The sequence below is a fragment of the Rhea pennata genome, chromosome 1 (genome assembly GCF_028389875.1).
Source record: "Rhea pennata isolate bPtePen1 chromosome 1, bPtePen1.pri, whole genome shotgun sequence".
Lineage (NCBI taxonomy): Eukaryota > Metazoa > Chordata > Aves > Rheiformes > Rheidae > Rhea > Rhea pennata.
This window is the reverse complement of record NC_084663.1, coordinates 188,631,790-188,645,064: the sequence shown is the minus strand read 5'-3', so window position 1 is coordinate 188,645,064 and position 13,275 is coordinate 188,631,790. Positions and strand designations below refer to the sequence as shown.

At 40.6% G+C, this 13,275-nt stretch overlaps 1 protein-coding gene across 1 annotated transcript; it reads right to left on the bottom strand.

The window, feature by feature from the left end:
* Window positions 1-1,442: 1,442 nt before the first annotated feature.
* On the bottom strand, window positions 1,443-10,594 carry STOML3 (stomatin like 3). Its single transcript, XM_062576732.1, has 7 exons — window positions 10,534-10,594; window positions 6,940-7,043; window positions 6,019-6,091; window positions 4,705-4,787; window positions 2,580-2,783; window positions 1,781-1,915; window positions 1,443-1,643 (listed from the first exon to the last, which is right to left on the bottom strand). The coding sequence occupies exons 1-7, from the start codon at window positions 10,583-10,585 to the stop codon at window positions 1,443-1,445; spliced, it is 852 nt and encodes a 283-aa protein (XP_062432716.1). The 5' UTR covers window positions 10,586-10,594.
* Window positions 10,595-13,275: the final 2,681 nt, after the last annotated feature.

The following is a 13,275-nucleotide window of genomic DNA, read 5'->3' as shown; positions in this document are numbered from 1 at the left end:
AATAAAACCCCAAAACTTAAAACCTTTATTCTCCTAAAATAGTAGTGTCCATAAAAATACAGTATTGATAACACTGATAACTAGGATGAGAAGTAAATGCAGTTATTTCTATTTATTTATTTATTTTTACCTGCAGTCTTGTCCTGAGGATGTCAGATGGTCATACCTGAGGCAGAGATGAGCTGCAGAGGCAAGCTGTGTTGGCGGAACAAGTTGCCATCCCCAGATGTTCACACCACTGTCCTTCTGCCAGTGGCTACTGCATCCACAAATTTGTCACCTGGACTGCTTGTGTTATACTTCAGTTAAAATAGGATAGGTCTGTACCAGCAATCTCAGAACTGATAGTCAAAGTTAACCTGGCAATCTGATGACTCTCCCAGATAGGAGGAGACAGTGGTGGGCCATCTGTGGATGAGACTGGACAACATCTATCAGAATAGCCAAACCACAAGAGCCTGCTGCTTCATTTGCAGGTAGCTCATCAGCATGTCCGAAATGTGAGCTTGCCAGCCATTTTTGAAGGCTGTGAACTCGGATATCACCAACTTCTCCTCCTCAACTGCCAGGCACAGCACAGATGAAGGGTGGGGAAAGCTCATGCTACAAAAAGTGGTACCACTGTTTTATGACATCTGCAAGGGAGGATAAGAAATCTCCCGTGAAGAGAAAAGCAAGATACTTAAATTCACATAGGGTAATTCAATTCCCTCAAGGTTAGCTCAGCTTTCAAAAGTTTAAGAAATGTGGCTGTAATACACAGATATATATTCTTTTCCTTTCATTACAGAGCTGATAGGAATTTCAGTGATATGGCAAAGAGCATATAAATCAAAATCTTGATTCTTATATTTTTACACAAGCAAAAACTCCACTGAAGCCAGTAAAGCAACTGTTATATACTACTTTATATAAGATAAATAATTACCTGTTCCAGTCACATACAAATTATCCAGTAATTCTATTAGTAGTTCTGGAAGAATCTCTCTAAGGTTAGGGACAAATTCTTGGTTTGAGTTAAATGGCAGCATTAACCCTTCTACTGTGGAGTAGATTTATGAGCTAATCAAGAGCTCACAGGTTCTTGTTAGGAGACAAATCATCAGATTATTACCGCACTCATAAAGCTGTAAAATGAGGTGAAAAACATCATTAAAATTTCATGTTAGTTCCAACATGCCTTTTACATTTTGCCTGCCATTTCACCTGGAGAGAAGTCTGAGCTGAAACAGCTTGATGTCTCCATTTTCCAATTTTCTGTGCTCAAATACAGTCTTCTTGATGTGAGAGCTATCTGTGGCTATAATTGAACTATTTTTACTCTTTTTTGATACAGAGGATCAAAGCATGCTATCTCATTTAATTCTGGCATCCCGGAAGCTCTTGCTTCCTGGGAAACCTTTAAAAATCTCTCTGCACAAGGAATTACAGTAAAACAGTACCTACCCCCCTCTATTTTTCTGCCCCAAGGCCTCAAGCATATTTATAGGGAGAGGGAAGACGATGGTGGAATTATTCTCTGCTGCCAGCGTAGTTAATGTTTGCAGGTAGCGCAGCTGAAGACCTGCTGGAGACTCAGTCAGAACCATGGAGGCTTGCTTGAGGGCTTTAGAAGCATTCATTTCTCCTTCTGCTGCCACAACCTGCAGAGTAAGAGAAATGGAAATGAACTCAACAGATGGGAAAGACACCTTTAGGATAGAGAGAAAATAAATATGTACTTGGATGTCCAAGACAAAAATATAGGACAGTCAGGGGTGAACATTGCCATGGGCCTCACCTTAGCTCTTGCCTCTCGTGCGGCCTCTGCTTCAGCTGCCATTGCCCTCTGCATCACCACAGGAATCCTGACGTCTTTGATTTCCACACGAGCCACTTTGATCCCCCATTGCTCCGTAGCACTGTCAAGGATAGTCTTAGAGACAAACAACCCAATAATAGCAGTGATGGCAGAAAGAAAAACATGTGATTTACCCTGCCTTTTAGGTGGAAATGTGGAGCGACAATCCATACAACAGAAACACAGAGCACTCCTCTGGCAGAGACATCAGAGGCGGTGTGAGTATGGCAGGTACTGCAGCCCTGTTCCTCTTGTTGGGTGACACTGGTGTTTGAGACTAGGAGGGGGTACCTGAAGCTTTTCCCATAACTAGGAAATTTATAAGGGCATCCTCCTGCGTGGCTTCTCTAATGCCAGTTTAAACTCCAATTAAGGGTCAGCTCAGGGTAGAGCTTCCTACAAGTGGTAGACTTGGTCATCACTCAGTTCTGAAGAGCTTGCAGCAATCTCTGTGCAAAGACTACTTACACTGTTTTATACAATTCACTGGGTAAGTTCAAAATCTTCATTGCATTTTGATAGGAAATAATTCTTCTATAGGAAGCTGGGGAAATATCTTTACAATAGTTCTTTCTTACTTTTAGCAGTGAGCTATATAATTGAAAAGACATAAAAAAAAGACATTAAAAAAAGACTTTTGCTGTCACTATTAAAGAAAAAAGAGACATCATTTCTAAGATCCTGCCACTCAGAACAAATCGCCATAGCTGTCAGTAATCATCTCAAGAACTAAATTTACCTGGATATTGTGAGCAATCTCTTCATGACCTGCCAAGAGCTGAGCCAAACTCTTTGTACCTAGAACATTTCTCAAGGTTGTCTGTGCCAAGAGGAAGGTAGCTGAATGGACATCAGTGACGTTAGCGACAGCACTGACAGCACTGTGGATCCTGTAGTACACCACCCCATCTACTTGAGTAGTAACAGCATCTTTTGTGAGAATCTGCATTGGAGAAATGTACAGGATCAGAAGGCTGCAGCATCTGCCCTACGAGGAACAACTACAAGAGCTGGGCCTCTTCTGCCTGGGGAAGAGAAGACTGAGGGGGGATCTTATCAATGTGTACAAGTGCCTGAAGGGAGGGTGTCAAGGGGATGGGGACAAACTCTTTTCAGTTGTCCCATGCGACAGGACAAGAGGCAATGGGCAGAAATTGAAGCACAGGAAGTTCTGCCTGACCGTGAGGGGGAATTTCTTCCCTGTGAGAGTGACGGAGCACTGGACCAGGTTGCCCAGAGAGGTTGTGGAGTCTCCTTCTCTGGAGATCTTCAAGGCCTGCCTGGATGCAACCCTGTCTACCATGCTCTAGGTGACCCTGCTGAGCAGGCAGGTTGAACTAGATGATCTCCATAGGTCCCTTCCAACCTTACTGATTCTATGATTCTATAGCATTAGAAAGGGATCCAAGAACCCTTGCCGTAGAAGGGGAATAATTTGTTTCCTTTAGTGAAGGAAAGGCCTCAATAATTCTCAGAAACTAAGAATTTATTTTGGTTTTGTTGTCCTTTCCCTGAGAAATAACTTCAGGGAAGTTATCCTGCATCACAGACAGTGTAAACAAGTACAAAAAAAAATGTACATAACCTTTAAACAACTGTTTCAGTAATGAGGGAGTCCCGTAACCTGCATATTTTTTTTTCAATAATAAATGATGGCTATCCTATATCTTTGCTGTAGAAAAGGGCTATTGCTATTTTTATACATTGCATGTAGTTCAGAAGATCTGTGTTAATTTAGCTAAATAACATATTTGTAAGAAAGATTAGCAAATTAAAAGAAAGTGAAATGGGAAGTGAAATGAAATTGTGAGAAAGAAACCCTTGAAAAATGCATAAATATTCATAAATAAACTACACCATCTTTTGACAGTGCAAGGAGAGGCAAATTTGTTGTGGTTCTGCAGGCAGCTGGCCTTACTGGAGCACTGATGGTGCTACTCCCAAGCATCTTCTGTCTGCAGTTATCTCTGCAAACAGCTGCTGAGCATAAGGGCTCAAGTACTTTAACCACCTTCCTCTCCGCCTTCCATTCTGAGGGTGCCACTTTTCATTTTGCCACATGTGCCCCTACAAACCATACTGTCAGCTTCTCTAAGAAAAAGGCTGTTTGTGACTGTGGAAAGACAACAGCAGAAGAAACCTCTCCTGCAGAACACAACCAAGAGCCAAGGGGTCCTGAGACCAATGCTTTACCACTCTGCTCTTCTCTTTGCTTAGGGAAGGGGACAGTAATGCAAATTCCCTGAGCAGAAACCACTGCACCGTACTGGGGCTGGAGCCTCAAACTCAGCAACTGATTTTTCGGATCAAATCCTTTGGTCAACGTCTTTCAACAAAATGCTTAAAGATAAGCCTTGACATTCTTATTAGGGTAAGAGCTTTGTAGAGGATTTTCTGTGAATTACTTTAAATTTAAGGTGATTTATTACATATATGTAATTTGCTTTTAAGACAGTTATAGAGTGTATTACAATTGTAAGCAGTGATTATAACTTCAGTGAAGGCTCTTCTGAATAGTGAGGTGCCAGATACAATTTTATCAGAACATTAGTTTCTGAATATCTTACTCCAGTTTATCACTTCATCTCCATGTGTTGAATAATAATACAATCGGGAATTTTTGCAGTTGTACCCTGGCCTTCTTTACGTTTTATCTCACAGTTCTGAATGTCAGCATAAGAAGGCTGACATCATTGCTTGGCCTGCAATGATTTTTTTTTTTTTAAGTCAGAAGATGCTACAAATAAGCTAAATTCAATATGGGCCACAGCTCCAAGAATATAAACCACCTGCATTATTCTTGATCCTGCCAGAAATTAGTTCTATGTTTTATTTGTTTTAAATGGCTACTAGAAAATAGTTACTTCTTGTGAAGGAATTTTACAGGTAACAGTTCTGAGATCAACCTTGATAAAAATATCTGTGCAAGGAAGTATCAAGATCAAACCTGAAAAATAAGAATAAATCAGACAATATGCTTGCTTCTGAAAGCTAATTCAAGAGTCAGATATCCTGGTATGTACAGAGCAAACACACAAAAACATCCACAAGGCATGGGAATGGGCCAGGGAGCCATGCTCTGCTTTATTATTACAGCTGTCCTTTCCGCTGTAGGAGGTAACAGGCGTGAGATTTTGAATTTTCAAGTAACAGAAGGAAGTGCAGATATCTGCAAATAATGTGAATTTACTTCAGCTTAACGGCCTAGAGCTCTGGCCTGGGGATAGACAGATTGAGGTTCAGTTCTCAAATCTGCCATATGACTTTTAGTAAAAAAATTACTTAAGTGCCTTCGTTTAGTTTCCCCTCCCTAGATAGTAAGCCATTTACAGCATAATATACGAGTCCCCAGAAAAGACATCTCTCAGATTCAGATTCATCCACCACCTGCAGGCCCTCACATCAGCAACATTGTCCTAGGTCTGAACTGTCCTATGAAGGAGTCCCCACCGTCTCCATTCACTAGAGACGGAGACTTGGCATGACCGTATTTCTAATACAGGCACCTTGCTTAAGTGCCCAGAGCCAGGCAGAATAGCTCTGCACCGCCCTACCTCCTCTTTGGACCATGAGGAAGGCAAGTATCACTTTTTCTTCACACTTGAACTTCCAGTTCGCACAGTTTAACTGAGCAGAGGTGGTAACTGCACCGATGCAAATACCTTGTGTTATTGGTTTTGTTTTGTAATTGCAATTTGTAACCTGATCCTTGGCAACTGCTACAAGTTCTGGATAGATGCAGAGTGTAGAAATGTTCCTGCCCTTGAAATGTTTACTATTTAGGTCAGAAGACAGCTAAAGAGTAAGCAACAAGTAGTAGTGTTGGAACTGAGGTATGGAGAAAGCAGCCACAGTTACTCAGGAAAGTCTGTGGCAGAGTTAAAGACTGTATTTAAATCTTCTGGGTCCCACTTCAGCACAGTCATATCTGATATCAAAGTTTTCCAAGTTTTTTTTCTGTGCTGGATGGTGATAAGCAGATGGCATCATCACCTAGGAAAACAAACAGCACAGCCACAGGCTTGTAGGTAAAGGAGTTACAGCAGCAAGGACATGCTGTGAAGGGTTTTATGGACCTTTACAATTCTATGTGTGGTTACAATGGATCTTAATAAAATCAGTGCATCTTAGCAGAATAAAAACCATTTTATCTTAAGAATAAAACTGCTTGCATTCACCTGGTCCCTTTGGTTTCTTAGATAGTATGCGTCCCAGTCGAAATACAATAGCACGCTCATATTCTTTGATGACCTAAAAAAAATTTTAAAATTAGAATTTAATAACTAATTATATTCCTGCTCTCTGGCCTGACTTTTTTTTAAAAAAAATCTTTGACATGCATTTTAAATGTGAAAATAAATACAACTAATAAAGGAATGAAAAAATCTCAAAGTCTTTTATGTCTTCTCCTCGTGTCATCATTTGCTGGGAAAAGTCAAGCCCTGGCCCTGCAAATAGCTTACAAGTCAGACCAAATATGCAAGAATTGCCACTGATCTAATGGAGTTTACCCATGGCCAGAATTAAACTCAGAGGAGCTGTAGGCACAGTACAATCTCTCTCTCTCATCAGATAATCTACTCAACTACTTCAGTTAGTGTGTAAGGACTCTTCATGACCTGGCATTCAGGACAATCACCCTAGAACCTCAACTCTAAAAAATTCTTTAAAATTAATCATATTATGGCTATGTGTTGAAAGGACTTCAGTTTTAAGCTGACTAGATCCTGAAGGCAAGGACTTGTTCCTGTTTTCATCAGTACCCGTGTTCGTTTAGCACTATTGCTGGCAGCATCAAATCAGTGTTTTCTAGAAAAGTTTGTAGATTTAGTCAACCAGTGTTCTGGTAAAGCGGGAAAGTTTAACTGATAACGGAAGCTGAGATGAAAAGAAATTAAACTACTAAGTTGTAGTGATACAGAAAGTCTGTGGAAGAACTTGGAGCTCTTTATCTCAAACACAACTTTGCTGTAAGATCTTATGATTTCCAGAAAACAAATGTGAAGTATCTCCTTTAACAAAATGAATAAATCAATGCATATAAGTCACAATGATGATTATAGAGCATTATTTACATGCTCCAAATCCCTCTAGTTTACCTTGATACAGGTCCAGATGGAAATAGGAAAAGTAATAAGTACCAACAGGAAAGAAAGAGAAACCAGGATCCAGCCACAGATACCAATTCCTTCCCGTCTGTCAGCTACAGAAGAAAGAAAAACAATGAAAGTAAATTTTGAGATGAATTATTTGAGGGACAGAGATCTGGTCTGCTGCAATAATGAGAGATTGCAAAGTCCAAAAGTCCCTCTCCCACCTTCCTACATGCACTAAAGGCCATAAAGCACCGAAACAAACATCCAGGCAGCCACCCTTTCTGCACAAAAGGTTAAAAAGTTCAAAAAATACATTTTGCAACAGGAAAGGAAGAGGAAAAGTGAAAGGCATTGCCAGCACTGGAGGATTTGATGGAGAAATATATCATCAAGTGAAATATCCATGGACATGAATCACTGTCAGTATATCAGGGATGGGTTGAAAGATTTAGTACAGTACTGAGCAGGAAATACAGAAAATGAGAGGAATTCCTGCTATCTTAAGATGGAAGCTTTGAGGAAGACTGATGGACCAGTTCATCCACCGGAAGACAAGCTTCTAAATCAGTGGAAGCAAATCTGTATCCAAATGCATACTCATGCCTCAGCTAATCCTTCCAATGTGTTCAAACTCTTCTCATCCCAAAATATTAATGGTTTTATTTTAGTGTCTGAAGCAAAAGCAGTGCTGAGTTCTTCAAGTACTAAAAGTTTAGGAGAGTCTTTTGTAGGAGAAAACGGATCAAGGAGCTGCCTTTAAAAAGGGAAGAGCAGTGGGAGCTGCTGAACCCTTCATGGAAGGAAGAGGTCTGCAAAAGGGTGAGGAGTGAAAGAGGACAGTTCTGCCACAAGGATGGAGCACTGCTAAAAGGAAAAAAAAAAAAAAAAAACTTGGATCAGTAGAGCAGCTATAAGAAAAGGAGAAAAGCAAAGGAAGCAAGAGTAGTCTAGCCATGAGTGCAGGCTGGCTGCAAAGTCTGAGCCAGAAGAGGGTTTTTGCAGGCTTGACCTTCAACAGAACGGAAGCTGAATGCAGATGCTCACACTTTGCGTTTCCCCTCTGTATCTCAGTAAAAGCAGCAGGAAAGGATGAAGGCTCAGAGGCCTCCTCAGAGAATGGGCAATGTTCAGCAACCCCTGCGCTGGCCTCCTGCCAGTGCGCTGGGCACGGCACATGTCGGGAAGCCTGCCATTATTTTCATGGGAGCTGTCATACAAGACTGTCTCTTTTCTTACTTCTACTTTTCTTACAAACAAAGCAAAACCAAAACCAGCCCTCATGTTGATACAGAAATTCACAGTGGTTTTGGATATGTTTACTCAAGAAAAATAGGAATTTCTGACATTACAGAAAATTCATATATTGATAGAAATGGATAAACAAAAAGGACAAAGCACTTTGTTTTGTAGTTTTTGAGAAACACTTAGCATCCTGTGAAACAGCAGGAGGATATAAGAGATATATATATAAGAGAGAAGCTAAGGAGAGTGTTCCCTGGAGCGTGCTAGCTGAGCTGGATTGACTGGTTTGTCAGGGTACAGTGGCAATCCTGGAAGACAAGACACAAAGTACTCCTTCTCCAGCTCATTACTCTCAGATAACTTTGTGCCTAGCTGCACCGTGAGCTCTGGCAATGAAGTATGTTAACTACAAAGAAAGATGCTACAACAGAGTCCTTTGCTCCTTGCAGTTTTTCCCTTCGTACCTCTGAGGTTCCCACTACACATTTAATCACTCACATGTAAATAAGCTTCTGTCCAATAGGGCCAAGTTTCAGGCTTTCCTGTGAATATTTGCCAGAGAGCTGAGTATGTAATTACTGTCTGCAGTCTGGCTTTCGTTCTGACTCTTCCCATCAAACAATAATTTGAAGTCCATATTTCTCTAATGAGGTACCATCAACCCTTCTGCAATTGCTCACAGGAATGATTTGAGCAGTTCACTTGAGTAAATTAACACGTAAACCTTAAGGCCATGTATTTGAAGACAAGACTTAAGATTCAGTATGCAAACATAACACTTTCACAGCTGTTTGTTTGCCACTCTGATCTTTGCAAGCAGGGTGTTAGGCTGCAGCAGGTACCTGAATTACAGCAGGTACAAGCAGTTGAGTGTCTCTTAATCAGTAGAAAAAGATCAAGGAAATTCATGGAATGGATTCATAATCGTTAATCCAAAGCTTGGAGAAACAGTAATCATGAAGGGGTCTTTTTTGTTCATCAGAACACCATGTTCTGTGCTCTCTATTTCACCTAAACAACTAGCATATAGAAAAACACTTGAAGGTCTTTTTCTATAGTGCCAGACTTGTCATGAAGAAACCATCCAGATCATTCATAGTAGTTTTGGATTTTAGCAGCATGTACCAGCATCCACCTGGACAGTACTGTGAAGGAATGAACGTGAATTCCTGCTAGGAATGACACTACTCTGGGAAAGAAATACACATCCAAAACACGACAAAGAACAACTGAATCACTCTCCATAAGAACTGTCCTAGAGGTCCTGATGTCAACATTGAAAACTTTGACTCCAGTGAGAAAAGTAGGATATACAAATAACATCTTCTAAATAGTGAAGTCAGGCCTAGACCACCAAAGACCACCACAAATATTCTCTGATTAGCCCCAAAGTTTCATACCTTCTATCACAAAACAAATGGAAGTGTCTAGAAAAACACAACAGTGAAGAATCAAGGATCAGCCACAAGCCAACATATCAATGACCTGCTTTGCCATACCTGCGTATGAACTACGATAGTCACAACCACCAAAACCTTCACTTCACCAAAACCACAGCAAATCAAGAGCTGCAATATACTACAGAATGTGAGAGCTCATCAATAAGCAATTGCAGGAAAACTCCAGAATGCTTAATTCACTTTGGTATTTCTTGATACACTCAATCAATAAACTGAAAATGTGGGTGACAAACTTGAAAAACTAAATGAAAAGCTTGCATCAAAGTTAACCCTATGAAGACTGTAAAGGACTGCGGTTGGGAATGTCTCTTCTTCTCCCACAGAAACAGAGATGGAATAGCCTCAGCCTTTTGTAACCACTATCTACCCTCTGCTTTCTACAAGCACCCAGATGAATCCTGCAGAGACTTGGGCTTGTCCTGCTCCATTCTTATGGCCAGACACAATGGTGACAACAGCAAGTGCTGCCTGTAAAACATTTTCTTTGGTATCAGATCTTTTGCTTGAAGGCAGGACTACATCTTAATCACACAATCTCAAACAGATGAAGTGTCTTTTGAGGGGACTGAAAAATTCCTCTACCATTCTTCAATCACTCATGCTTTTATTTTCCACCCATCCCTACGTATCTATGGCCCAACGGCTGAACTAGCCATTTTAATGCCTGGAGGTCATTTTGCCAGAAGGTAATTGCTGAAGCATGCTGGCAGGCCAGTACGAGATAATTTGTTGCATCACTAACAGAACAGGTTTTAAGATTTTCAAGTCTAACCTGCAAGAGAGACCTATGATGAAGCCTTGGGTTTAAATATACTTTTTTAAACTGGTTTTATTCCTTTATAATCATCAGGAAAAAAAACAAACCAAATAATAAAAAGAGGCTACCAAAGCTTACCAATTAAATGCTCTGTGCTGCTTTTCTTGGATGTCTCTCTCTTGGGATCCATCTTGTTCTGGGAAGGTCTGATCCCCTCACAGATGAGACAGCAGCATACCTTCAAACAGCATGGTGCTCACGCACAGGGCTGAAGAGAGAAGCACGGTGACAGAAGAAACCTTTGCTTGCATGACAACTCTCTGGGAGTTAGTTACCCTGGTGAGGAGGGGATGTTTACAAAAACAAAGTCTAGCAGATCGCGGTTGCCTCTGATGTAACTCTGTGGTCTTCTGAGGCCTCCAGCTGAGGATGAACTGGGCCCAGTTGGTTTTACCCTTGACAATATCCAAGCTGGAAATTATTTCTATGCATCTTGGTAGCATCTGTCCCCAGAAAATTTTTAACAAAGGGAAAAAGAAGATAAAAACAGATAGAAAAGACTGAGTACTGTTCCTCTGCTGTACACATCCTAATATTATGGGGTTTAGTCATAGTTCAGATCCCAAAAACTTAAATAATCCTCCATGGTGAAGTCTCCACGCTGCACAGGATAACTCACAAGACACTTTTTAATATTTTACATTACAATAGGTCTTAAAGACCCACTAGGTTGAATCCTGTCATCCTAGGTAATCAAAAAACACTGGAAAGATTTCAGCTTCAAGGTCTTCAAATTTTCCCAGAAATAAGAATATTCTTCAGCTTTCAAAGGTCTTTTCTTTCAACACTGACATCAAATCTACCAAAATTAAAGCACTAACATTTCAGATTAAGCCATTTATGAAAGTCACAGCAGGGGAGAGCAGCTGTCTCAAAAGACACAACACTGTTGCATGTTTTTTGAGAAAAAAAGTGAGAGGTGGTTTTTCAAATGTAATTTACAACTTTGACAAATAGCAGCCTTAACAATATGGTTATGTTTTCTGTGCACATTCATCACCTCCAGCATCCTGGAAGATCTGGATCCAGCTTCATTTCACTCAAGTCTCCATCCACCTCAGTAGTCATTGGTCCCAGATGAGTCATTCAAAGCTGGCTGCTCCCCAGAGGATCCTCTCCTCAGCTTTACAAAGTGAGGAAACTGAACCACTGCGGAAGGGATGCTTTAAATCACAATGAAAGCCACAAACAGCCTGCAAAACTGCAGTTCCCCTACTGATCTCAGTATCTTCCCTAACCTTAAACAGACATTGTGACATGTTATTTGCTGCATTTTCCTAATTATTTGGCCTCTCATACCTAGCTGTAAGATCAAACCCTTTCGTGACATATGCTTACCAATAGGGCTATCTGAGTGAACAGCTAGAAGAAAAATGTGCTTTTGAGTATTTCCAAAGTGAAAACATAATTTGTAAAACTACTCCAATTTTTGTTTTTAGAGCAATTCAATTTTACTGAAAATCATTTCATTTATTACAAGCCACTTGAATACTACAGTCTACATAGCTGCTTACACCATCAGATAATTAACAAAACATTAAAAATCTAACAGAAAAAAAAATGCTTCTCTGCTGTTTATTGAAAATTCTAAGGTACTTGAAAATACACCCCTGGAAAGGACAAAGTGTATTTTTCTTTTATCTTCAGGAACACAGAAAAAGTCATACAAATGTTAATTTCAGCTGCATTTTTATTTCCTCTTTATTCCAAAAACTTGAAGTCAAAGGCAATGCAACATCAATTCATTCTCCCAGGGATATGTCAGATCATGTGGATAATATAGTCACTAGCTCTCACATCCTCAAGTGCCATAAAACACTCTGAGAAGAAAATACACGAGCACTCAGGGCCAAAGCACAGTTTACAGGCTGCAAGTTCACAGCTCCGGGGCACAGAGTAGTACCACAAGGAAAACCAGAATCCAAAGACACTTTGGCTTGGGTGCGACACTAGATGAATGCGGTTCTGCAGCCGCCTGCCTGGGGCAGCACATGGATCTGAGTGCATTGTGCCAATATGGTTAAAGCCTACAACTGAAAAAGGGAGACTCAAGTCAGGCATGATGATCAGGTGCTACTTTGTAAGCAGCATACAGGCCAACATCAAACTTTTTCTCCACCAAACCACCCCAAATTTGCAAAACATGACAGTCTCCTCATAATCTGCCTGATTCCATTGGCTACCAATTAATCCATCACTCAGCTGCCGAGGCCTAATCCTATAAACCAAGCATCCAGGTCGTGACTCCTTGTTAAAATCACTGAGAACAGCAATTCACGCATATAGGTACTTCTTAGTAGTGCCAAAGATTTCAGGGAAGTCACCAGCCAGTCCTCAAGTAAGATTTGATGTAACATTAGGCTTCATTCAGTCTTTTTCTGACCTTTTTTGGGCCATACCCTCATCTGCATTGGATATGGTGGCTTTGGCTCCGCTGAGATTTCTCAACCTGTTCTTTTCCTGGCACTGAATGCTACCTCAGAATACACACTGGTGTATTTGCCCTGGGCTTATTATTCCTCTCCTCCAGATTGAAATTTAAAAGGGCCAGGACAGAGAAGATCAAGATTTCCATCTTATTACTTGCAGGAACATCCTCTATAGTTCTCTATTTTATTCCTTCTTTCATATGAAAATGACATCAGCTTTCAGGAGCTGAAGACGGAGGCGCCAAGAGGAGGGACTCCTTATGGGCTACATTTCCCTAGAATGTGGGTCAATAGGAGACAGTCAACCAAAAGGCTTCTTTCCCATCCCAGTCCAGAAAAGGAGACAATTTGCAAGCAAATAAGAATATTCAAATCACATCAAGATTCTTTC

What these genes read in the sequence shown, in the direction of transcription:
- STOML3 (XM_062576732.1), bottom strand. Translation starts at nt 10,585, where the DNA reads ATGGATCCCAAGAGAGAGACATCCAAGAAAAGCAGCACAGAGCATTTA. An exon ending in AGATTGCTCACAATATCCAG is followed by an intron (nt 1,916 to 2,579) that starts GTAAATTTAGTT and finishes TTTGTCTCTAAG; the next exon opens with ACTATCCTTGACAGTGCTAC. An exon ending in CACGAGAGGCAAGAGCTAAG is followed by an intron (nt 1,644 to 1,780) that starts GTGAGGCCCATG and finishes CTTACTCTGCAG; the next exon opens with GTTGTGGCAGCAGAAGGAGA.